Source organism: Leptonotus elevatus, chromosome 8 (assembly GCF_054856555.1).
Source record: "Leptonotus elevatus isolate MCC_2025b chromosome 8, RoL_Lele_1.0, whole genome shotgun sequence".
Classification (NCBI taxonomy): domain Eukaryota; kingdom Metazoa; phylum Chordata; class Actinopteri; order Syngnathiformes; family Syngnathidae; genus Leptonotus; species Leptonotus elevatus.
This window is the reverse complement of record NC_141246.1, coordinates 24,622,604-24,650,335: the sequence shown is the minus strand read 5'-3', so window position 1 is coordinate 24,650,335 and position 27,732 is coordinate 24,622,604. Positions and strand designations below refer to the sequence as shown.

The following is a 27,732-nucleotide window of genomic DNA, read 5'->3' as shown; positions in this document are numbered from 1 at the left end:
ATTCGAAGAAAGGCAGTACACCGCACGTACTTCCACTGACGTAGAACCACTGATCTGTATATATGATTGGATAGCCGATAGGACAAGACTTTTGAAGCCGCGAGCCCGCCATATTACTACTCCCACGATCTATACATTTACAGTATTGAAATTGGAGAACATTTGAGACAGGACTTAGTCGAAGCAGCATGATTTATGAAGTTTTACATTTGTTAAACAAACAAGAGGACTTCAGACAGGTATTTTACAACTTGCCTTAAATACATGTATAAATGATATGCTTAATGATGTTTAAAAGAGGAAACTTGTATATTTTTTAATTAAAGAATTATAACTGTAATTCAACGAAAGGCGCCTCTGCCAAACCTAATACTGGGGTCTTCAAAGCAGAAAAAATAGTGACCATCCCGCCACAAACCCCCCAACCTCCGGCCCCCGGTTTAGAGCCAAAGAGTATGTATAGTATTAGTAGTTATATAGTAGTGTAGTCTGCTTGCGATAAGGGATGTGTCAAGGCGCTATCTGTGACCCCTACACGATCTGTGACGCGCATGCGCAGAAGATCGGCCATCTTGGATTGCTTACTACGGCAACTACACTAAAACCAAATACTATTATATGCCTGCGCGACAGTGCGCATTCGTAAAAACATGATACAACATGAACAAAGCTTAGATTCTTGATACATTTTAAAGTAACTAAGTAACCTTTCATCCTATAGGTTTTAAAGATGAATATTTTACTTTGACCCCATTACATTTCCAGTGAGTCTGCATTGTCATACTTTACAGTAAGTCTGCGGTGTGTGTGTGTTTTAAAAGCCCCCCCCCCCCTCACCCAGCCTCAACCATGATATTGGCCACACATTGTTCTAAAGACAATAAAAATAAACCGTACCCACATCACAGCAAACAATAATTACAGCATGTGTCAAAATCTTGCGTGGGTTTCCTCCGGCTACTCCGGTTTCCTCCCACATTCCAAAGACATGCATGGCAGGTTAATTGAACACTCAAAATTGTCCATAGGTATGATTGTGGATCGTTGTTCGTCTCTGTGTGCCCTGCGATTGGCTGGCAACCAGTTCAGGGTGTAACCCGCTTACTGCCCGAAGCCAGCTGGGATAGGCTCCAGCGCCCCCCGCGACCCATGTGAGCAAAAGCGGTTAAGAAAATGGATGGATGGATAAAAGAAACAAACAAAAATACACTTGTTCCTGTACCTTTCGCAATGTCTGTTTCATTTTGCGTGTGTGAACATATTGGACCTATGTGGTTGCCGTAGTTAGCGATCCAAGATGGCCGATATTTTGCGCATGCGCATCATAGATCGTGCAGCTATCCGCCAATAAACACAAAGGAAAAGAGAAGCCCGATGACGTTGGCAATGACGCCGGATTAACAACACCAGGAAGCCAAACACGAGTGGAGCGAAACACAACTGACTGCGTTACAGAAGAAGGGACAAATAATCGCAAACGCATTTTTGTTGTGTATAAAAGTCATTTGGATTATACATTACAGCTGCCCTGAGCAAGCTAAGAAATCCCCGGATGAAATCGCTGTCAGGTGAGCTAGTTAACTCCTGAGTGACAATCGTAAACGTCAGGTCATACGCTGGCCGGGAAGAAATGGCAATTTATCAAGTTTATAGGTAGCTTGAAAGCCACAAATGCCTAAGAAGGATTGTCTGTGACTCACGTGTTTTGGTTGCTATTTGACTAGCTTTGCTTGTGACTCTCTTACTTTGCTTCCAGCCATTATTTTGATAAGCGTTTAAAAACATTATCGAGGTGTGTTTATGTGCTGCATTAGCATTCTAATTTGAATACGAATACCTGACCTAACTATTCAAAAGTTGATTGCTCACAATGATTTCATTGTTTTTCAATGGTTTAACTAACGACCAATGGGCCTATGCCCATTCTACCTGCACACTGCGTATGTTGTAAACCCAGTTAATAAAGAACATTGCCTAATTTAGTGTCGGTTTCAGGATGGCTGGAGTGTTCGACATAGATTTGGAGACCGAAGATGTCAGTGATACAGAGGTTTGTTTTTAGCACGTTTCCCCTAAAGACTACTGTTCTATTAATGCTCCAAACCAATATTTTGCAAATATCAAGTTCTGTGCAAAAGTCTTAAGGCACGCTTGTTTTGTTCTCATAAACACAATTTCTCAATTCATGTCAATATGACTTTTGCAATCATAACTATTAACTAATAGCACACGCACATGAGGTTTACACACATTAATACAAACCCAATGTCCACAAAGGTTGTGAACAACCACATGATTGTATAAAGTGCCATTTGAACCGTACGACCCTCAGACTCATATCGGCACCCTGTCTGTTCTTTATCCTCCATAACAAGAAATAGCCTGCAAAAATAAAAAAAATAAAAATGCAGACGGACAACAAACCCACATACAGCTTTCTATGAATTGTTTTACATTTAAACCATAGTGGAGGTTGGTTCTCTACCATGTGGCCTCCTAATTTTGACATGGCTGCAACAACAAATCTAATGGTGACATAAGACTTATGCACATTATTGTACATATGAATGTACTGGCATTACTTTAACTACGTTGGCTTGTTGTTCCTTATCCTTAGGATGATGTTTGTGATGGCACCGTAACAGAACCGGACAAGTGAGTTATATATATATTATAAATGTGTACCCTCAAATATAGCCTAACATATGAAGAAGACGGGAGATTGTTGTCAAATCAAATGTCTTATACAGTCAGTACTTAACTAAAATACTTGTAGCTCCTTCAATGTTACTATCGGGCTCTTGGCAGCGAACCTGACCAGTTTTCTTCTCATCTTTTCATCAATTTTGATGGGATGTCCAGTTTTTAGTACTGTGCACTGTTGTGACATAAATACACCTCTTGATGTTGACTGTGTTCTATTGTACAAATGCCTTGGACATTTTTTAAATAATGAAATTCAACTTTATTTGTAATATAACACTTGCCACTTTTCATACATAAAGATGCAACTTAAAATGCTATGCAAATTACAGAAAAACAGAAAAACAAACCTTATATACCCCCATTCTTCTGACTGACACCTTTGAACATAAGATCTCTGATGTTCTCAGTAGACCATGGCTTGTGTTGTAAAGATGTGTCACAAAAATGTCTGGAAAGGTTTTGTTGAACATCTGATCTTTATTTAAGGTTAATCCATAGACTTCAAACTCAGGTATTCGAGGGCCACAGTCAATTCCAGTTGCCTAATTTCACCCATTGCGGATGAGTGTGATTGATTAGTTTTGAACACAGCCACATCCCCATCCACGCATATGATGGTGTGTGTGCACGCTTGTCCAACAACAGCTTTATCTCATTTATTCATTTGTAGTTGCCCTCTCTAAAATATGTAATTTTTATAAATTGAGTTGTGCATGGTTAGTTCACAGACATGGTGAAAAGTGTCTTAAAGTAATTTATTTTGGTCTAATTTCTTCTTATCACAAAAACCTGGTATTCGAAAAGGGGTGTGTAGACTTGTTAGTATCCACTGCATATGTATTAAATTGGTTAAGCATTTGAATTTCGGCCTCGCAACTTCTGTGTGCAGTTTTATTGTCCCATCCTTTCAGGATTTTTTCCCGCAGGTACTCTAGTTTCCAACCATAGTACAAAAACATACATGCTAGGTCAACTTAAGACTGGTGGTGAAAGTGAATTGTTTTTATCTTTTGACTTATTGGCGACTTGAAATCTACTAAGATCCAGCTCCATGTCATGGGGTGAACCTAAACGGCATAAACAGTAGAAAATAAATAGATGAGTAAAGAGTCAGTAACTTGTACATGCTTGCATGAACCTTAAAATATAATGAAGACAATGTAGTTCATGTTTCTCTGCATGGCTCATGACTGCAGGTAAGGGAATAGTTAATTAAGACAGAATGTGTAATGCATATTCATATCCATTCCAAATTACTGTTTGATATTTCTGATTTGGATCTTTAATCCAGTGTGCAGAAGGAAGAGGTAGAGCTGACCAGTGAATGTGTCAATAGAGACAGTGAGAGAGTTGGACCTGATTTCTTTGAGCTTCTCACTGTGCTTGGAAAAGGAGCTTATGGCAAGGTGAGTATGTACTGTATGTGTGTGGTTGAGTGTGTACAAGCGTGCGTGTGTGTTGGGGCATTGAGATATGATAATTTATAAAGCAAGCATCATTTTGGTAGCTGCACTTATCTATCCCACAAATTTGAAGAAGCTCACATTGGTTGTATTTAAAATTAAACATGGTAATTTCCAGTTAAATTTTTAAGTAAAATGCCATAGTTCCTCTTCTTAAAACCCCATTCATTGAAAACCCAACCCCCTGAAAGTCTGCACAAGTTCCCTATGTTGTGAAAGTACCCTGAATAGGCCGGGAGCCATGTCCCCTCCCCACGATGTTTTTTTGTTACGCTTTTTTTACTATGATTTCCTGTTATCTCATACCTTGGGCCATCACAAGTTTATAGGGACCACCCCCAACTTGGGGTCGTTTGGTCACAGGGGCCAAAAAACCCCACCCCTTTTGGGAAAAGCTTCTGACTTGCATGGTGTATCCTGACACATGGGGGAACTAGCAGGAAAATAGTCATGGGCTTCCTGTATTTCAATTCTCAAATATCACCCTCAACATACCCTAAAAGAATAAAAAAATGTCACTCCGCCTAACAAATTACCATAAAAAGTTATCTATTTCAATTTCATTTTATTATACATCTCACTGCCTCAAATGTATATTAAAAACTTCCCACATTTGTAACCTTCAATGTAAGTCCAAGATGAGCTTTCTATCTGAAGTATTAGAGGAGCTATGGGCCAAAATACTCCACTGTACCCTAAATCGGTAAAATAAGAGATACTTCCAGAATTACTATTTTTATGCATCTAAATAAAATCTTAAACAATATTTGAAACATAGGTTATGTAGTATATAAATTGAATTACATAAAAAGTGAATAATGTTATGCCCCCAATTGGACTAAGGTATTCAAGGCGCAACATTTAACACGATCACACAAAATCCAGGAACCAAATAGGAGATTTAGAAAAGAACAAGATCCTGACAAGGAATAAAAATGACTTGTGAACATTTCTTAACAATAGGCTAACATTCTGTGCAGCCAAATGGAGAAATACAGTATAAAATGCAGTGCATCTGAACTATAAAATTGAACAATGATAAAATATAATTTCATAACAATTTCTTAACATTTCTTAACAATAGATTAACATTTTGTGTAGCCAAATTGAGAAATAGTAAAGTGCAGCTTAACCATAAAGTTTAATTAAGATAAAATACAACTGGATTTTAATCATCCTCTTCTTCCTCTTCCTGATCATCATCCATATTTGTATGGATATCATCAGTTGGTAAGTCATCCTCATCTGTTTCCTCTTCTGCCAAGACATCAACAAGGGTTTTGGGCAATGGTGTCAAAGTCCGGTTGTCGAGGACCTGAGTCCTGCATGTTTTAGAGGTTTCCCACGTTCAACACAGCTGATTCATATTTAAGATTGATAATGATCCTGATCATTGAATCAGGCGTGTTGGAGTAGAAAACCCCCGAAAACATGCAGGACTCAGGCCCTCGAGGACCGAGTTTGCCCATCTCTGCTCTAAATGAACTGCAAAGATCCACAGCAGAGGAAGTGGAATCTGTCCATAAAATAACCATCAGCCAAGTACTGCACACATTTGGCCTGTATGGAATACTGGCAAGAAGAAAGCCATTTCTAAAAGAGAGCCACAAGAAGTCACAGTTTGCCAGAGACACCGCTGGCAAGTGGAAGAAGGTGCTCTAGTCAGATGAGACCAAAATGTAACTTTTTTGCCTACATTTCAAACGCTATGTGTGGTGTGAAGGAGGAATGGGCAAATAATTCAGCCTCCTGATGTGCAAAACTGATAGAGACATACCCCAAAATACTTGAAGCTGTAATTGCAGCAAAAGGGGGTTCGACAAACAATTTATTCAAGGGGGGGACAAATACTTTTGCACACCCTACTTTTCCGTTTTTTTTTTTGTAAAACAAGTTTGAAATAATATATACAGTTTGTTTTATTTCACAATTGTGTGCTACTTTGTGTTTAACTTTCATATAAAATTCCAGTGAAATATATGTTTGTGGTTGTACCGTGCCAAAATGTTGAAAAACTCAAGGGTGGTGAATACTTTTGCAAGACACTGTATGTGTCTGGAAGAGGGCTCATGAGCACTACCCAGAGATCCCATCCCTTCTCGGCCATGGATTTCACATAAACACAGACACTGGCAAGTTAGAACCACTAAGGTTTGAGGGTGATGTCATCCCCAAAGCCCTTGTCGATGTCTTGGCAGAAGAAGATGAATTAGCAGCTGATGAAATCCATACAAATATGGATGATGATCAGAAGAGGAAGAAGAGGATGATTAAAATCAAATTATATTTTATCATAGTTCAATTTTATAGTTCAGATGCACTGCATTTTATACTATATTTCTCCGTTTGGCTGCACAGAATGTAAGCCTATTGTTAAGAAATGTTCACAAGTCATTTTTATTCCTTGTCAGGATCTTGTTCTTTTTTTAAAATCTCCTGTTTGGTTCCCGGATTTTGTGTGATCATATTTAATGTTGCACCTTGGTACTCTGGTCCACCTGGGGGCATAACATTATTCACTTTTTATGTAATTCACTTAAGATAGTATAGTACTACATAACCCATGTTTCAAATATTGTTTACGATTCTATTTAGATGCAGAAAAATAGCTTAATCTAATTTGAAATGGTAATTCTAAAATTTTCAGTTTTTTTCCAATTTTAGTGTACAGTGGAGTATTTTGGTCATAGCTCCTCTGATACTCCAGATAGAAAGCTCATCTTGGACTTAAATTGAAGGTTATAAATGTGGGAAGTTTTTAATATACATTTGTACAATATAATGTTTGAAATGGATCACTTTTGATGGTAATATGTCTGGCAAAGTGATATTATATATATATTTTTTTATCTTTTAGGGTATGCTGAGGGTGATATTTGAGAATTAAAATACAGGAAGCCCATGATTATTTTCCTTGTCATTTGCAATTACACAATTTCGCCAGAAGGTTTTCCCAAAAAGGGTGTTTTATGGCCCCTGTGGCCAAACGGCCATGAGTTGGGGGTGGTCTCTATATCAACTTGTGATGGCCCAAGGTATGAGATAACAGGAAATAATAGTAAAAAAAAAGGTAACAAAAAACATCCTGAGTGGAGGACCTGGCTCCCAGCCTAGAATGCACCATGTAGCTTGAAGCAAACCCGGAGCGAATCAGTGTGATTCTGCCATCCCTAAGTGTCCTTTAAGCTGTTTACTGACACTCCAGTCTGAGTTAATTGTAAAACTAAACACACGATAAGGATAATTACAAACTGTGTGTATTTAAAAGCACAACATGCTTCGTTTTTAAAACATCGCTAGCCGAGCGCTAATGCTAAAGAGCATGGCAGATCCTATTCAAATACTAACAGGAAGTTAGCATCAACTTCGGGAGTAATAGTCCTTCAAATAACAAATATTCCGAGACAAATGCTGTGAAAACACATACCCACAGGTAATATAATACCACTCAAAGGCACAAATTCTTCCCAATTTGTTATTTTAATAGAATTCAATAGCAAGTTTTTTCGACAGGCAGAAACTTATTTACCTATATCTTTCTTAGAACAAAAAAAACATTTTTTTTTGTGGAATTCTAGTGTTTTCCTTTCGTTTCCAACCACACCTCATGTGTAAAAAATCTGATAAACTCTTAATCAGTAATGGAAATATCTTTTGTTGGATACTGTTTAGAACACCCAACACGTTTTCTGTGTTCGTGACCTCAAGGCAATTTTTTTCTTTATAGGTTTTTCAGGTGAGGAAGGTTCAAGGTGCCATGCCTGGAAAAATATTCGCCATGAAGGTTCTCAGAAAGGTACCTTTTAACCTCCTCTAAAACAGAAATGGTTTAAATGAGTCCCTAACCATGTGACTCTCCCATATGTTCCTATTGAGGCCAAAATTGTGTGCAATGCTAAAGACACAGCCCATACACGAGCAGAGAGGGAGATACTCGAGACAGTGAGACATCCTTTCATAGTGGATCTCCTCTACGCCTTTCAGACTGGTGGTAAACTCTACCTCATACTGGAGTATTTAAGTGGTAAGATACTGAGAGCCCTACTCAAGCAATATACTGTTTATCCCATTTTCTTAAAATCAAGGACGAAGCCAGTAATGGGTTTTGTCGATTTATTACGTAGGGATGGCTACCAAAGTACCGTTATGTATTTTTTTGGGGAGGGTACAGACTGATTAGGGTCGGTGCCACAGAGCATTGATTACATAAACGTTACCATGTTTTGGTGTCTTAAGTGGATCCATTTAAGTTGTGTATGAGTGAAAGAGTTGCCTTTTTCCATGACGTACTGGAAGGCAGCACCAGTGTAATGATGTCACTCACGCACGTTTTCACACGCTAAAAGTAAATTTTCCAGCCAAATCACACAAACTTGAAGTCCATCTAGTCCACATGTGTCAATCCGGCCATCATTTAGAGCAGAGATGGACAAACTCGGTCCTCGAGGGCCTGAGTCCTGCATGTTTTCGAGGTTTCTCTATTGCAACACACCTGATTCAATGATCAGGATAATTATCAGGCTCCTGCAGAGCTTGCTGACGAGCTTAAATATGAATCAGCTGTGTTGAACGTGGGAAACCTCTAAAACATGCAGGACTCAGGCCCCCGAGGACCGGAACTTGACACCACTGATCTAGTCCATCTCCTCATCATCGTTATTAGACACGCACACACAAATGTACCCTAATTTCCCGTGAATAATACTCCCCCTTATATATTACCCCCTCTCAAAATCACCCTGAAAAGTATTTTATTCCCTCTGTTCTTGTGTATAATATGGTCATTTTACATATTTTTGCTTGTTCGTCATTCACCCTGGGCCCCCTTCCATCACATGGAATCGTCGGTCTGTCGTTTTAGTTTAAACACGCTTCTGTCGTCACTTCGTCACCGCTATTTTAGGACCAACCGACAAAGGTGGGCATTCTGTCAGTATTGATGGACCGTCTTGTCAGTCCATCACTGGCGGCAGCAGTTCTTTAAGTCGAGAAATGTAAACACTAATACTTATGACCTCTTTTCACCGACTGTATCTACTCTACTCTACTCAGCTCTACACCAAAACACAGTACGTCTCCACTGCCACTGCCAGTACCCGGGAGCCCCTCCTCACCTCGCCAGTGGCATCATGCTACAGCGACTGTAGCTAGCGTGCACTGCACACACTGACCAAAACAAAGGAGAGTCTAGATGGATTGTTGTACCTGGTGTTTGGTCTGTTAATGTTAAAAAGGTTTGCACCTCTTCAAAAGTCAAAGTAATGATTTGCTTGGAAACAATTATTTTTCCTCTCTTCATCGTTCGTCGTTAATAGTGGCTGTTTCCCAGGGTGGTGGTTTGCGAGTAGAGTAGAGTAGAGTAGAGTAGAGTAGAGTAGAGTAGAGTAGAGTAGAGTAGAGTAGAGTAGATACCGTCGGTGGAAATAGGGCTTTACTTGACTGTTGCCAAGTAAATTCACAATATAAACAATTCACATGAAACACATCATTAAACTAGTTAGCATACTAGCCATAGCAGAAATAGCAGAAATTGGCGTGCCAGCACATATGAGCATATACAAATTATATTTACAATCATATATCCATGACTCAAAACATTCAATAAACAAAATATAACATACATGTGTGCAAATTTGTAACCGTCTGTCTGTCTCTCTGTTTCTCTTTTTTGTCCTTCACTCACTCACTCACTCACTCACTCCTGATGGACTGGACACCTCTGATAATATGAATGAATGAAGATTCAAAACATACCTGTTAAGTGTAAAAGCTTTTAATACCAGGTTAAAAACATTCTATTCTTGAGTATTTTATTCAATATTATCATAATTTTTAACGCACCTTGTACGTAACAGCAGGACAATTTTGGATATATATATGTTTTAATTGTGTATTAATCACGGGCACTACGGTACTGTTGATTACCGGTATCGATTACATAAAGTACCGGGTCAAATGTGAAAGTTATCCATCCCTAATTATAACACAAACAATATATGTATAAAATACAGTGGAACCTCTTATGGTAAGACACCAAGGCATTGTATGATTCAGAGTTTAACCAAAACATTTGAGGAAAAAATACAAAATTTCTGTTGCATAAAACCACTGTCATGGGCACAGTGTCTTATGAGATTGATCATGTCAACTTAATTAAAATATACAGACTCTTTTCCTCAATTGATTTTTGGTCCTTCTCTTATTTTTGGGATGCTGATGCATAAGGGCAAGGTAAAATAAACAAAACATGGGCTGCATTTAGTCTTTTACGGCTTACCTCTTAAGCAAAATCAATCTACATTTTGTGTTATTTCTCTATGGGAAACAAAATTTGAACAAATCGGTTGTTGTGACTGTACGCTTTATAGCTGGACTGTTATACCTTTATATGTAATTGTATGTCACCAGGAGGAGAGCTATTCATGCAACTAGAGAAGGAAGGCATCTTTATGGAGGACACTGCTTGGTAAGGATTCTCTATTCTGTTGCAGAAAATATGAAACAGGCTACTAGTTTATTTATTTATGTTTATATATTTATATAAGTATTTATTATTTATACATAATTATTTTTGCTAACAAGATAGTATAGTATTTATGTCTTTCTGCTTTATAAAATGCAAAAACAAAACTGAATGCAAATCACAAACATTTTCACTATACAGCAATATCTTCTATATATATATATATATATATATATATATATATATATATATTTTTTTTTTTTTTTTAACAAACAGTAGTACAAAAAAAAACCACAAGCTCTTTTTTAAGCGGACAGATCAATGGTCCAAAACTATTTTACCGCTATTTATTTTTTGGGGTCTTTTTCCTCAACCTGATATGAATTGTGAGATATTGGTCCATTTGCACTACTGCATTTATCTTTTACATGATACACAGCAACACAACAGGAATTTGATGTTATAAACATGTTTTTTAGTAATTGTGTCTATACCTTGATTTTGGTAATTGATTCAACCAATTTGTGCATGTGCAGTTTCTACCTAGGAGAGATCATTCTGGCTCTTGGTCACCTCCACTCTAATGGAATTATTTACAGAGACCTAAAACCTGAGAACGTCATGCTTAATCACCAAGGTAAAATTAAGACAAAATATATGTTTGTATTTGAATAAGACTTCAAATCTTATCATATAAGGAATGTTTGTCATTGTGCTTTTTAAACCCTTCTCCATTATTTGAATTAATGTACTTAAAATATGTCAGGCATATCTTTAACTTTACTGACGCTGCATCAGCTTTTATTTGTCATAAGGTAAATTTTCACCATTGAGTAGTTTTTAACAGTCAGTGCACTGGTAGTGCAAATTTATTTTTTTCTTGCTTTTTACAGGACACATCAAGTTAACTGACTTTGGGCTTTGTAAGGAGTCAATTCATGATGGAAGTGTAACACACACATTCTGCGGCACCATAGAGTACATGTGAGTAACTCACTCACTCACTCACTCACTAATACCAGCAGATTCATTATTATATCCAATCGTAGAGTTGTGGGTTCGATCCCCACCCCTGGTGACCATGTCAAAGTGTCCTTGAGCAATACACTGATCCCCGATTTGTTCCCAGTAGACCTGGCAGCACCCTGCGTGGCAGCAGCCAAACACTAGTGTGTGAATGGGTGAATGAGAGGCTATATAAAGTGCTTTGGGCACTATAGCTAAAAAAGTGCTATATAAATAGCAGTCCATTCCATATTACATTATTTATTATTCATCAGAAAATGGGTAAAATCAATTCGAAGCAAGTCACGTATTATCTTTTGCTAAACACTTCATTTGAGTATAAACTTTCTAATTTTGAGGAGCAATTTTTGCAGGTTGATTCCAGGGACCTGAATCAATGGTTTCATTAACCAATACAAATATGACCACTTTAATGAATGTACAGTTGGCTTCCTTTTTATTTTCATATATAATCAACAGGGTTTATATATTAAAATCACATGCAAATTGCAGCAAATTCTATTTATTTATTATTTCTGAATGTAAACCTAAATTGATTGATTGATCTAATGTCATTTTGAGAAAATTATTGTGCAACTCTTAAATGTCATAATCAAACTGTAGGAATTGATCTTGAAAACAAACAAATAACATTAGTGAGATTATAAATATTCAATATACTATATTAATATGCTTTTAACCTTATAGACAATAAATTTCTAGGGGAAAAAAAGCAGATCACAGGCATGACACAAAACCATGGTCATTTCAAATGGTAACATTCTGGCTTTATGAAACACTAAAATAAATCAAAGTAAAATGTAGTATTTAGTAGCAGCTGTGTCTAAAATCTGGATCAAGTGCAAACAACATGGGGAAGTTTAAAGGCAAGCATACTGGTAGACCAAATGAAGACATCAAATTGTCAACTGACTATGATTTATGTCTTGAAAATAGAAAATGCACAGCAAATTAAATGAGGAACAAATGGGAGGAAACTGAAGTCAACGGTTAAAATGGGCTGAGGAAAAGCAATTGTAGACTTTGGATAACTGGATGAAAGTCATATTCAGTCATGAATCATGAATCTGCATTGGGCGAAGTGGTAATGCTGAAACTTTAGTTTGGTGCCGTTCCAATGAGATTTATGAAGATGACAGCCTGAAGAAAACATGTAAATTTCCACAGTCATTGATATGGGGCTGCATGTCAGGCAAAAAGGCACTGTAGAGATGGCTGTCATCATTACGTCTTCAATAAATGCACACGTTTACGTTGACATTTTGGACACTTTTCTTATCCCATGATTGAAAGAACGTTTTGTAAATGGTAATATATCTAGCTATAGAGCAAAAATTTTGAAAATATTCATTGATGAAAAACATAGGTAAATATCATGGCCTGCAAATAGTCCGGATCACAATCCAATTGAAAAGTAACTGTTACTACTAATACATTATTTTTTTCTTGTTTTATTTTAGTGTTTCTTAAAGCTAAAGCCAGAACGTTGCCATTTGAAATGTCTTTAGTGTTGTCATGTTTGTAATTTGCTTTTTTGGTACAAAATTAAACAACTGAATGAACTGGTGATTCCATATTTTTTCCAGAGCACAGTTTACTGTAGTGTAGAATGTGCGGATGGTGACCCCAAGTGGACAAAAATAATACCTGCACCTCACATTTATCTCATACTGGTTATTGGTGATGATGCAGTGTAGGCTTTAACATTTATTCAAATAGTACAATAAAATGTTGGTCACTACTACGAGGACTTGGTCTATTACAGGAGTGGTCCGGAACATAACCCCTAAAATAAATAGGACAGTAAGTTTTTTTTTTATCTTTGCATGACAGATTTATTTATTTCACTTTTTGTTTTAATATATATTTCAATACAACATCTGGTATAAATGGCCAAAATTTGTCATGCTTTTAAACTTTTTTTTTTTATATATAGATTGTTCTTTGTGTTGGAATTAATGTTTTGGGATTAGGCTGTATTCAAAAGTATTACAGTAATTTCTGGATTACAAGGTGCACCTGACTATAAGGCGCGCTAGCTAAATTTGGGGAATACTACACATATAAGCCGCACCCAACCGTAAGCCGCTGGTGTTTCTAATGTTACCGCGACTTTATTTTCCATCATGAGGGTGCAAATTGTCTCCCCCTCGTTCTGTCTCTCCTACAGTATTTGGGCTCACTTTGGTTTGATTTGCTCTGCCTGATGCTCTTGCGCTTCCTTTATAGTGCTCCTCATTGTGATCTGATAGATTAAAAAAATATATATATTTTTTGAGAGAGCTCACTATTGTTCATTTGGTAATCTTATCAATTCAACATGTCATCAACATTGCTCTGTATCTCTCTTTTTTTTTGTGCGTTAGTATGTGCGCGAGTGTGTGTGCCGCAGGGTTGAATGCAAGTGAAAAAAGTAACGGCTTGTAGTCCAGAAATTACTGTAAGTTCCATTTAAATTTATGTTAAATAGTATGCAGGACACACGTGCCAATACTTCCAATCCATTTACAAATCTCACTCGGCCGTATACTATAGTGTGTCCACCTTTTTGGGCCATGGCATGTCGACTAAGCGGGTCCATTGTTGGGAGCAACCAGTTGTATGCTGTATCACTGTCTTGGTGTCATACTCTCTGTTGCAGGGCACCTGAGATCCTTACAAGGTCAGGCCATAACAGAGCAGTAGACTGGTGGAGCCTTGGGGCCCTGATGTTTGACATGATGACGGGATCGGTAAGGTGAAACTGTTATAGAGAGTAACTGAGACCTAGAACATGGTAACCGGCAACTGTGTGTTCTCCCTATCATGAAATATCAATGTTGGTGGTTTGAATTTTTTCAGCTGAGCCCATTCACAACCTCTCTCTTTGGCTGGCTTATGAATAGTCCACATTATAGTGACTCTGAATAGGATAATTAGTCAGTGGTTTGATTGTAAGGTTAGAATGTTTTTTTTATTCTGCAGCTAATCTGTAATTGACTGGCGACCGTTTCTCTGTTTTTATTTAACTATAGGCTACATAAATATTTTTTATGATACATGATATTATTTATATATGATGTGTATTGCTGCTGTTAACGCTGTGAATTTCTCCACTGTGGGATAAATAAATGTGTATCTTATCTTATCTTAAATGTAGTAGTAAACTATTAAATGACAAAAAAAAGCTTACATTTCAAATTTATGACTGTATTAACTATAGTGAATGATTTCATGATTGTCACACCGTTATGCCGTATTTGTTCTATTTTCTCTTGCAGTGCTGTTTCAGCACAGTGGCTCTTTACTTTTTGTTTTGGTCTGTGATCAACACTTTGTTTTCCTCTATAATGAAGCAGCCTTTATTTTTACTTTTACTTTTTATTAAATACTCTAATGCCACCATGAATCATGTCCTCAGTATGTCAGGAGAAGTGTAGTACACTGTCTCTGAATGAATATGGTTACTGAGAGGCTCACGTTATATATTTGGGAAAATGTTGTACAACATGTGGCAACACTGTACCACCACGAATGTGACAGACCTATAGTAGAGTACGTATGTTTAAAACAACAACTTGGTTAGTACGTTTACATTAGCTTGCAAAGCACATATTTACAGTTGTGCAAGTTGACATGAGTAGAGATAGCATTCAGTTCTCAATTTTGGTGACAAGGGTATGTAAGCTTTCGAACACAACTGTATTTATTAATTGTGATGTTGATTATCACCATAAATATGCTTCAATTTCTTTTTGTCGTTTTCCCTAGCCACCATTCACAGCAGAAAACAGAAAAAAGACAATTGATAAGATTTTGAAGTGTAAACTTAATCTGCCTCCCTATCTGACCATCGATGCCAAGGACCTCATCAAGAAGGTCTGTAAACACATACAGATGCCACATTGGTTATGAGTTATTTTTATCCACACAATAAGTAATAATGCACATAATTGTCAGAACAATGCGTAGGGGGGAAAAAACCCTAAATACTTGGCATTTTGACTTAAATCAAACGAATCAAGAGTGTTTTGTATGTGGTGAGTTGTTTCCAGCAGTCTGTTCAAATGTGTGTGCTAGCCAGTTAACCTTCGGCTTGTGCACTTGTCAGTTGTCCCTCAGTTAACTTGCGTTCTACAACCATCAATTAAATCAATTCACTTGAGCCTTCTTGCCAAGCCAGTTTAATAATAACTCAGGGAAACTAACTTCACTAAATATTTTTAATAATCTGCATAGGGAATTACGTCAATAGCTGTTTTGCATATTCACCAAGTGTTGCATTAAAGACAAAGTTTTGACAACAAAACTTGACATAAATACAGTACAATTCTTAATCCATCCATCTTGTATGTTAAACCTTCTTTCACTGTATTTTGTTATTGGTCATCTGGTCAACACTGGTCCATCTCATGGAATTTAGTGTTAAGAATCTGGTGGAAGAAGTTTAGTCTTATTTACACCAGCTGTCAACCAAATAAAAGTGTAAAATACAGTCAAATAATCTGCAGACACATTTATATCAACAGCTGTCATGGGCTGATTTTGAACGTACACCAACATATACCAGTTATCACATTTTGAATCTGATTTCTCTTTTTTCAGCTGTTGAAGAAGAATCCAGCCCAAAGGCTTGGGTCCAGTAAAGCAGACTGTGCTGATATCAAAGTAAGTGGCATTTTCACACATCCTAAGGGCATCAAAGTCTCAAAAGACATTGTTGTTAAGGGGCCACATCCAGCGTATTGTAGGCAGGAGCAGTAAAAACATAAATAACAATAATCTGCCATTCTCCCTTTTTGTTTTTAACACAAAGCAATACAAGTACTTTGGGATAATGTTTTTTTTAATCACTCTATTTTTTACAAAACATTAATTACAACTTCAGATTTCTCTTTAAAATTTGCCTCACCTTTATCATCTACATAATATGTGCATTATAACTGATCACAGTGATTGTATATAAAGGCACTGGTATTTGGAACTGAAAAATTTAGTTTTGCAGTTAAAAATTTAATTTATTTTCAGTTTAAAATTTAATTTATTTTTACTCCATTTTCTAAATGTGCTTAACAGTTTTCAAAACACAAATTGTTGCCCAAACTACAAATTAGTGAGAAGTATTTTAAATGTATCATAAAGAAGTGAACACATACCGAGTGAATGCATTGCATGAGTTATTTACATTTAACAAAACATATTTTTTTTTTTTTAAAAAGACAATGCATGAATAGGTTTAAATCAATTGCACAGGTTTTAACCATTACAACAGCAAGAATGAATTTCCACAGAACTGTAAGCAGTCACAGCTCTGGCGCTGAGGAAGATGAATGTCGTTCAGTCACAGGGCTGCTCAAAGCACCCCGTGCTACCACAGTGTCTTCTGTATTGTAGCGTCTGGCCAGACAGTGAGGAGGAGATAATCAATCTCTAATGCACACACGTCGGCCATAACCATCCCAACAAACCCCTAACTGTGCTTTTCTGCTCAACCTTTTGAACTTTACCCCCACACAGGCTCTCACTTCCTTACCTCGTACCAGCACACTTTGCTTTCTAGACTACCCAATCACAAGTTTCAGCCTGTAGGCCTACACATTTGCGTCCTCACAAACTTATTTTTTTCCAATTTCAAATTGATCCTGCAGGCCAGATGATCCCCCAAGTGGGCCAGTTGCTGTATGTGCAGATTATTTTGCCATTCCACAGCGGGTTGTCAGTATTGTAGTTCTGTTCACATACTGTATCAGTACTGTGTCACATAGCTTTTATAGTGGATTTAGTGACTCTTACACAGAATTACATACCCTGTTAAACAAAATGCAGGTGATTTGAACATCCATCTAGTCATCATTAAGTGTCTATTAGACATCCATCCATCCATTATCTAAACCGCTTTTCCTCATAATGTGCTTTAAAGCAGTGTGAAGATGCTCTTGTATTCCCCCCCCCCCCCCCACCTCCAGGGACATCCATTCTTCAAGCAAACCAAATGGGATGACCTACTAAATAAGAGAATTGAGCCACCATACAAGCCACAGCTGGTAAAACATTTTAAACATTTGGCTGCTGTCACATCTCATTGACTTTATATCCTTAATATAGTAATTCCCTTGCTACACTTTTATTTGGTTTATCTAATGGGATTGTTGCATTTGTATTAACATTTCTTTGTCCATGTAGCAGTCCGATGATGATGTCAGCCAATTTGACACCAGGTTTACCAGACAGACACCAGTGGACAGTCCGGACGATGCCTCACTAAGTGGAGAGCTCAACTTTGCTGTGAGTAGGGCTACAGAGGGGAACAACTGCTAAATCCGCCACAAAAATTGGTCCACACAAAAAATTATGCCTCAAAACTACAGTTAATAAGTTTAAAAGCATGTTTGTGCCGCCCAGAATCATGTGTGGCTATTGTCCATGTTTACTGCATGGACATTTGCTGCAGATGCATGTACTTGGCACATGGTTGCCATGGAGGAATATAAAAAAAGATAAAAGATACTTAAGGTTTGGGGTCACTTAAAAAAACACACACAAATAAAATGTAATGTAATGGACCTTTCGCAAACCACACCCCCAAATGCCCCTAGCTCCGCCAAGCTGCTTGACCCTCCATTGAAATTAGGGGTGCACCGATAACAATTTTTTGGCCGATCTCCGATCTTTTAAAAAGTCTGACCTGCCAATCCCGATTTTTCCGATCTCGATTTTTTTCATAACAAGCAGCATACACCTTCATAGTTCCAATCTTATTTTATTGGAAAACATTGAACAATATCTGTGAAATAATACAAACGGGTTGTTTTAACTGCAAATTAAGTAGTTCTCTGAAATAAAAATGAAAAGCCTATTAGTCATCTCAGCCAAAGAGGACAGTGGCTGACTTTTTCAGACCTTTGAGGAGGGAAATGAGATCGGTGGAAAAGATCGGTTCATATTTAAGGGATCAACCGATCACCGATCCCCCAAAACTAAGGAAATCGGGGCCGATAAATTGGCCGGCCGATCGATCGGTGAAATCCATTAGAAAATCAACCCACAGAACCTTTGTCAGATTCAATTAAACTAGACCAAACCAAGTTTCAACAAGCTGTGGACCTCCAACAAGTAAATTAGTAAAGTGATGTGCCCATAAATTGTGTAAATCGGACATGACGAATCCACAAAGTGGAGCAATGTCTTCAATAGATAACAGTGTGGACGACCTCACTCCGCTAAATGGTTCCAAAACAAGCATTCCGACATTTGTTCCAAGGTAAGACTATAACGGCTAAAACAAACAAGCAACCGAACGAGCTAAAAGCTGGCTTTTGTCAAATCTCTTGTCAAATTTACTTTAGGTCTAGAGGCAAGCTCATCCACAAAACTGGACATCATAGTTATACTTAAGATGATTTAATATTGTATATCATCAGGATGTCATTATCATCAGCCATTCATCACTGAAATCGGTGAGTTCTTTTTGACTTGACGCCTCGTAAAAATAAATTTTTATCTTGATAATTCGTATTTATGTTAGTTGGGTAACTTGACATCCTTGTACGTAGCTTATACTGGGTCTCATACTGGGAGCTCTGTGATGTTTCATCGATTGACACAAAGTGAACATAGCATCTTACAACAGGCACTTTGAACTTATTGTTTTCATCTTTCACGTAGCACCCTCGTGAGGATAAGCGATTAAGAAAATGGATGGATAGATGGATTTTGTTACCTCAGAGTAAACAACTGTTCTGTTTAGGGCTGGGTATCTTTGTGAACCTGGCGATACGATACGTACCTCGATACATAGGTCAGGATACGATACGTTCATCGATACGATTCGATACAATTTTACACGATACGGTACAGTAATATACGGTATAGCCTTACTGCTCCTTAGTTTATGTTGAACACAAAGTGCATATATCTTCAATTTATTGAAGAAGCATGATAAAGTTTGCTTTGAGTTACAAACATCTAAACAATAAAATGAGAGACGACTGTGCTTCAAAAATCTTGCTGGCCAGTTTTCTCATTAACTCAGAGCTGCCAACCTACTGAAATTCACTTCCAAAACAATTTGTCTGAATTTCCATATTTTTAACCTTATGTCAAGAACATTATCGTGGGACCCCATTACCACAGTTTATCTACTATTTAATGGCAATGACTATATACTAACCTCACAAGGCAATTTAATTGTGCAAATTAATATTAATGCTTCAAAGAATAAATCCATCCATCCATCCATCATCTACCGCTTATCCGGGTTGGGTCGCCTGGGCAGCAGCTTTAGCAGGGAAGCCCAGACTTCTCTCTCCCCATCCACTTCAAACAGCTCCTCTGGCGGGATCCCGAGGCGTTCCCAGGCCAGCCGAGAGACAAATTCTCTCCAGCGTGTCCTAGGTCGTCCTCGGGGCCTCTCACCGGTGGGACATGCGTAGAACACCTCTCCAGGAAGGCGTCCAAGAGGCATTCAAACCAGATGCCTGAGCCACCTCAACTGGTTCCTCAATGCGGAGGAGTAGCGGCTCGACGCGTAGTCCCTCCCGGATCACTGAGCTTCTCACCCTATCTCTAAGGGAGAGCCCGGGCACCCTGCGGAGGAAACTCATTTTGGCCGCTTGTATCCGGGATCTTGTTCTTTCGGTCACGACCCACAGCTTGTGACCATAGGTGAGGGTAGGGACGTAGATCAAACCAGTAAATCGAGAGCTTTGCCTTTCGACTCGGCTCCTTCTTCAGAGTCTGCATCACTGCAGATGCTGCATCGATACGCCTGTCGATCTCCCGCTCCAACCTACCCTCACTCGTAAACAAGACCCCAAGATACTTGAACTCCTCCACTTGGGGCAGGATCTCCCCGACCCGGAGAGGGCACTCCACCCTTTTTCGACTGAGGACCATCATCTCGGATTTGGAGGTGCTGATTTTCATCCCAACCGCTTCACACGGCTTCAAACTGCTCCAGTGAGAGTTGAAGATCACTGCTTGAAGAAGCCAACAGCACCACATCATCTGCAAAAAGCAGAGATGCAATGTTGAGGCCACCAAACCAGGCCCCCTCAACGCCTCGGCCGCACCTAGAAATTCTGTCCATAAAAGTTATAAACAGAATCGGTGACAAAGGGCAGGGAAGAAAACCACACTGCTCCTCCTGAATCCAAGATTCGATTTTCCGACGACTCCTCCTCTCCAGTACTCCTGAATAGACCTTAAATATAGCGGTGTTTTGTTATTGGACTTCTGTCCTCGCCACGGACTGTCCATAACAAAAAACCATGTTCAAACACAAGGGTGTCCATATTTGCACATGGCACCAGGACACCCATGGCCGCAGTTCGATGATCGACTTTGTAGTCGTGTCATCTGATTTGCAGCCGCATGCGTTGGACACTCGGGTGAAGAGAGGGGCGGAGCTGTCAACTGATCACCTTGTGGGGTGTTGGCTCCGATGGCGGGATAAGATGCTGGTCTGACCTGGCAGACCCAAACGTATTGTGAGGGTCCGCTGGGAACATCTGGCAGAATCCCCTGTCAGAAAGAGTTTCAACACCCACCTCCGGCAGAACCTCTCCCTTGTCCCAGGGGAAGCGGGGGACATTGAATCCGAGTGGACCATGTTCCACGCCTCCATTGTTGAGGCGGCTGATCGGAGCTGTGGCCGTAAGGTGGTTGGTGCCTGTCGTGGCAGCAAACCTCGAACCAGATGGTGGACACCATCGGTAAGGGATGCAGTCAAGCCGAAGAAAGGGCCCTATCGGGTCTTTTTGGCCTGTGGGACTCCGGAGGCAGCTGACAGGTACCGGCTGACCAAGCGGAATGCAGCTTCGGTGCACTTATGGACAGAATTTCTAGGCACAGCCCAGGCTTTGAGGGGGTCCGGTTTGGTGGCCTTAACATTTCATCTCGGTCATCAGTGTGAAGCGGTTGGGATGAAAATCAGCACCTCCAAATCCGAGCTCATGTTCCTCAGTCGGAAAAGGGTGGAGTGCCCTCTTCGGGGATGAGATCCTGCCCCAAGATAAGCGGTAGAGGATGGATGGATAGTAGTATAAATAGTGAAATAGTTGTCGATTAATTTGATAATCGATTACTTGTCGATAAATCAATAAATTTTGACAGCTCTAGTTGGATTGAAATGCACACAGAGGCAGTGAAATCTGGCACACACATGACTATTTTAACTATGCATGCACATCAGCGCACCACTTACGTGCACACCTGATTATATCGCTTATTGCACAAAACAAATTTTGATATTTTCTTACCAAGAGTTATTCTGTTATTCACCGTTTTACTAGTGAAGATGTAGTAGTGAGTACAATGATAACATTTGCCTGTGTTTGAGGTGAAAATGTCCTTGATTTCACCCAGGGTTTCACCTATGTGGCTCCTTCAGTCCTGGACAGTTTAAAAGAAGGTTTTTCTTTTGAACCCCGATTGCGGCCTGTTCGCCGACACAACAGTAGCCCACACACACCCAACAGGTATGTAACACACACAAGCCGCAACTTTTCCCCCTGACTTCAACCCTTTAAATAACCCTGTCCTCTGAATCTGCTGTGCAAATTTGCAAGTCTTCTTTCACCACATCCAAAAATCTCTTTTTGGGGTTCCTTCTTGCCTCCCACCTGGCAGCACCTTTTCCATCATCCCTTTGCCGATGTATCGCCACTAGGCATGGGACGAGACAAAAATCCCACGAGACGAGATTGAGTCCACGATAACGAGTCCACGAGAACGAGATGAGACGAGATTTTTTGGGGCAAAATTTGTACTATAAAAAATGCATAATATCCATTTTCCAGTTTTCAAAATGATTTTCCTTTCATTGAGGATACTGCAAAAAAAATTACGATCTAGCTCTAAAGTGCAAATGAAAATTATTATTTAGATAAATAATAAAAAATAATAATACATATAAATATTAAATATGGAAGACAAAAAAAAATTTTGCTTAATAATGAGTGACCAACATTTTTAGATAAATCACCTTTTTTTTAAACTGAAATGTAAACTGTACTTAGTAGCATATTATTTTCCTCTCAAGAAATTCTCTCCATAGATTTTGGTCTATGAGACGAGGGGACGTCCGAACTAAAATAGCAATTTTGCTGGCTAAATCAGCACTGTGTCAGGCTGTCATCATCAAAGTGAGCACAGTCAGTCACCTTTCAAAAGTAATCAAACAGCCCTTACAATTGCTGAGCGGCGCTTGCCCCCTTAGTGACGCCAGCTGCGTTAGCATTAGCGGCACTATGTTACTGCATTAGCATTGTTAAATGCTGCCAACAAGCGGCGCACAATATGTGAGCGCAATTAAGGTTTTTTTTTTTTTTTTTTGCATTCGTTATTATCAATTTAACTTGATTTCAAGACAATGTTGTGGGCTGATATCAGTAACGAGTCAAGTCGTTACGGCGGCACGCTGTTTGCAACAACAATTTTATTAAATGTTTCAGAGTTTGGAGATAAACTCAGTTTATTGTGCAATAATGTACAAATGCAGAGAATTGAACAATATCATTAATACTTTCCTGAGTAACAAATTACTTTTACATGGCAGTAACTGAGTTGCTAACGGAATTACTTTTTGTAAGAAGTAATTTGTACCAATATAATTACTTTTTGGAGTAACATGCCCAACGCTGCTTATTATCAGTACATTTCCATCTCTGTCTTTAATCACCTTAACCAGCTGCAAATCCTTCCCAGTATGATCTTTCTGCCTTGTCAATCTGTACAACACTTTTTCTTCTTCCTTTGTGTCAAATCCTCCTTTAAAAAAACAACAAAACTCATTATACACTTTTGTTTGACCTTTACCATCTCTCCTTGTCACCTCCATACTTGCACACATCTGATCTCTTTAATTTTCTTCCTCCCGACCCAATTTTTTGTACACTTTCCTCAAACTACTCCATCCACCACCAAGTCCTTTTAACTTCTTCAGTCAAAAATTTACAGTATATATGATAGTAAAATATGGCATTTTTCCCCCTTTTACTGTAAGGGTTATTGTCAAGAGTGTTGTGACTTAACACATCAACAGCAATTATGTCAAACCACACAAGTTCGTTGTTACAGTGCAGTACACCATAATCAAAACATTGGAGTTTAACCCTGATTGATGTACACATTAAAGTTTGTTCATTAAAAAAAAATCTGAATACATTTACAAGGAGAGTTTTTAGTACATTTTACCAGAAAAAAAAAAAGAAGCTTCTCAAGGGTTGAGGAACGAACCCACAACCTTCAGGTTGGGTGACAGCCACTCTACCACCTGATTATGCCACTCTGCTGTGTGTTATTGTTGGTGTCTCGTACCTCCAACAGACCAAGTTTTTGGTATCCTTTTGGACACAGCAGCAATGCAATATACTGGCAAATGGAATGCTTTTTATATAGCACTTAAAGGATCTTTGTGTAGTTTGTCACTTTTTTACTCACGACTGCCACCTCTGGCCCAAAGCGTAACTGCAACATATGTGTCAGGCTTGATGATGGTGCGCGTGCGAGTACGTGCACGACCTTAAAGCGATAGCCACAGTTGACAAACGAAGAGATGACTTCAAATGAGGTAAGAAATACTCCGCCCCAAAAAAAAAAAAAAAACTGTGGAGTGTGAGGGTCCGCACACTCTACTATAAAAGGAAGATAGAAGCTGATAGGTGCAGTCAGAGTAAAACAGTCAGGGCTCTTCGTACTCATCTGGGCATTGGTGGAGCATGCATGATGTAGAAAAAGTTTTAATATTACCTTTTTAAACTGCACAATGCACTTTTAAACTATACCATATGGTGCCCAAAGTGCCTTACAATGCCTTATCACATTCACTCATTCACACACACATTCACGCATCAATGGCCGACTGCTGTCAGGTCAAGCGCTGTCAGGTCGGAGCAAATCGGGGTTCAGTGTCTTAGTAGCAAACAGCAAGAGTGGCAAGGTCATGAGTTCGTTCCTCAACCCTTGAGTAACTAAAATTTGTCTGGCAACCAGTACAGGGTGTACTGTCCGAAGCCAGTTTAGATGGGCTCCAGAATCCCTGTGACACTTGTGAGGAATAAGCGATTTGGAAAATGGATGGATGAATAAACTGGTAAAACGTAGTGAAAACTCTCCTTGTAAAATTTGATTAGAATTTCTGAGTGAAAAAACTTTTTTCCAAGTAAACAGAACTCCTCCTCATCCTTTTCTTTTTGTCTTTTTTGTATGTTTGTTTACATTATGTTCTTTCTTTCTTTCCAGTCCTCTGAAATTTTCCCCTGCTGGGCCCTTCAAGTCAAATATTGATGGAGAGCCAGGACTTTTCCCTCCTACATCTCCTCCAGTAGCTTCATCTCCTGAATCATTGGAGAATGGATCAGCCAGTATGCCTATCAAGACCCCTGCCAGGAACAATAAGGTGAAGGGACACCGCAGATGAGGACTCGCTTAAGCATGCTTGGTTAGGTCAACTTTTAGTTATTTAGAAGGGGTACACAGTTTGGTTTTTTGAATGTTTTTTTTTTTGTCTTCAAATCCATGGATTGGTACATACAATTTTTTTTCATTTCACACATGCCATACTGAATCGACTTTCAATGCTTCTTCCTTAATGCATCCTAAAAGAAAATTGAAGTAATTTATAGGAACAATGATAATTATAGTATCACGGCAATGACGACCAATGAAACATCTAACATGAGCTGAAAAGTTCAATAAACGGATTGATTGGCAACAGCTTGATTTTTAATCAACCTTTTGGTTGTATGTTTTTTTTTTTTTTTTGTGAGTTGATTGATATCGATACAGAGCCTATCACAGGTTTACAGTAATTTGCAAATGGATGTGTCACGTAAAGTTATTTCCAGTATGTACGTGCAATATGAGACAATTACCGGTACATGTCAAATCAAGTTATTTTTGACTGCATGACACAGCAATATGAAAAATGTATTGATGGACAGATGAAGGTATTAAGTTTTGTTAATGCAGCAGAAATCTATCATCTAAAAACAAGATAATAAATTTTATTTGAACTTTGACCTCTTGTTCCTGCTGCCTGTTTTGAAGTGCCCTTAAGATTAATGCAAGAATTTCGAACAAGAATAATTACACAATAGAGACTTGTACTCAAATTGCACAATAACCAGTTGCGTAACCAGCAACTAGTTAGTGCTTTTCACATCAAGGTATTTCTTATTACTATGACCAGTGTTCTTTTTTTCTCTACAAGTTTGCTGCTGTGTTCACTTAGATTTTATTTATCTAAATTAAGTTAAAGAATTATATACAGGTATATGGTGCTGCGAGAGTGTAGTGCGCAACTCTTTAATCAATGTGCACTGTACAGAACACGTGTGGAAATTCATTACAATTGTATTAACAATATTGAGTGGCTTTACAGGTGATTTAATGAGTTTTCTTGCCATACCACTGTCATGTCACTGACAAGTAAATAAACTCAATGCTACATTTTGTTCTATCTCTCTTAAGTGCAGCATCTGTTACTTTTAAAGTTCTTGGGAAACCGTTTTTCTTTGCAACTTTGAGTGTTTTAAAAATATTAGAAAGAGTGATCAAAATTAAATGTAGGAAATGAGAATAATAAATAATTGTTTCTATGTTTACGTGAAAATTCAACTGTTAAATTCAACCCAAAAAAACAATAAATTCAACCCAAAAAAACAATAAATAAAAATGCTAAACTTTTCAATGTTGACCAAAGATATGTTAGCTGCCATTTAAAGTTAAAGGGCCCATAACATGCTATGTTAAGCTATTTAATATATTACCTTTGGCACAATGACAATGTCATTTCTTTTGAAATATGAGTTACCTGTCCTCTGGTGTCTATTTTTCGAACCCACACTAAAACCCTTGCGTATCCCCGTGTGGCTGCTGTGCCCCTTTCAGGACGTCGTCCTAAAGCCAGCTTCTGCATGCACCGCCCACGAAAAGCTGCTCGGAGAGAGTGGCCATTCGAGGCTCACTCAATCTTATTAATAACCCCATTCCACTTTGTAAGCAAAGATGACGTAATCAGGATGCACATGCATTGTTTGAGCATCAAGGACAGCATGTTTTTTTTTTTAACTAAATTTATTTTGAACATTTATAGTAATAAGAACAGAGCTTAATAAAATAGCTTGTGAAAAGAATAGGAAAAACATGGGACTATCAACAGAAAAAGAAAGGCTCTATCTCCTCTTTCTGCTAAGAAATCAGTATCTCCAAAAACAGCTAGGTCAGCAGACCTGCGACAGACCGGGCAGGAGTGTAGGGATGGAGCAACTTCGAGACGTAAGGCGGGGGTGAAAGGGTTTAAAAATGTAGTAACACATAAAATAATTTTAAAATGAAACCAACGTGCACAGGCAGCCAGTGGAGGGAGGCCAGAATAGTAGTTACTTGCTTCCTCTTAAATGTTCCTTTAACTAGACAAAGCACAGCTAATTGGAGACATTTGAGGCAAGACCAGTTGACTTCAAAATAGAGTGCATTACATATGAATCCAGCCAAGATGAGATAAAGGTTTGAATGATTGTTTCAAAGTTCTATTGAGCCAGAAAGGGCATCACCTTTGCCAGGTGCCCAAGGGGAAAAAAAGCTGGATTTAACTGAGCCAATTCACCGAACCACTTAAAATCACTGTCCAATTTAAAACCCAAGTTCAAGACTGTTGGCTTCACTTTCACTGTCTCAAGGGGGCCAAGTCAACAAAGAGGCCTGCTTTCTTGCCATCCAGGCTTTAATGTCTTCAAGACATTATAAAAACGTTTTTATGGAGAATGTCTTTGTTAATGAAAAAAAAGAAAAAAAGAGAACATTAATAAATACTGTGCAATAGTTTCAGGGTAGCTACATCTAGTCATGTGTTGTTCACAAATGTTGGCAGTGTGGCACTTTGTTAAATTATCTTGACCCAGTTTTGTAGAATTTGAGAACAATAAAGGAATGAGTTGTTTAGAAATAGCCTCTGAAATCCCACACAAGGCCATGTCACGGACGCCTGTGGGTTTCGCCCCTCTGGCTGAGGGCCCCATGTTTAGCCCCGGGCTTCACGCACCACGTCCCATCTCTGCCGGACCCCTAAATCCGGGAGGGCCAGGGATTGAG

At 38.6% G+C, this 27,732-nt stretch overlaps 1 protein-coding gene across 2 annotated transcripts; it reads left to right on the top strand.

Annotated features, from left to right (window-relative positions):
* Positions 1-155: 155 nt before the first annotated feature.
* Positions 156-26,094, top strand: LOC147170276 (ribosomal protein S6 kinase beta-2-like). Of its 2 annotated transcripts, none has more exons than XM_086082701.1 (16): positions 156-239; positions 1,996-2,050; positions 2,618-2,655; positions 3,998-4,112; positions 7,897-7,965; positions 8,046-8,193; positions 10,578-10,635; positions 11,169-11,269; positions 11,526-11,616; positions 14,300-14,390; positions 15,409-15,516; positions 16,243-16,305; positions 17,604-17,681; positions 17,821-17,922; positions 22,003-22,115; positions 24,880-26,094. In XM_086082701.1, the coding sequence occupies exons 2-16, from the start codon at positions 1,997-1,999 to the stop codon at positions 25,055-25,057; spliced, it is 1,407 nt and encodes a 468-aa protein (XP_085938827.1). In that variant the 5' UTR covers positions 156-239; position 1,996; the 3' UTR covers positions 25,058-26,094. The 2 variants fall into 2 exon arrangements, with proteins under 2 accessions (XP_085938827.1, XP_085938826.1); XM_086082700.1 differs by lacking the exon at positions 156-239 and adding an exon at positions 1,364-1,568.
* The last annotated feature ends 1,638 nt before the right edge of the window (positions 26,095-27,732 follow it).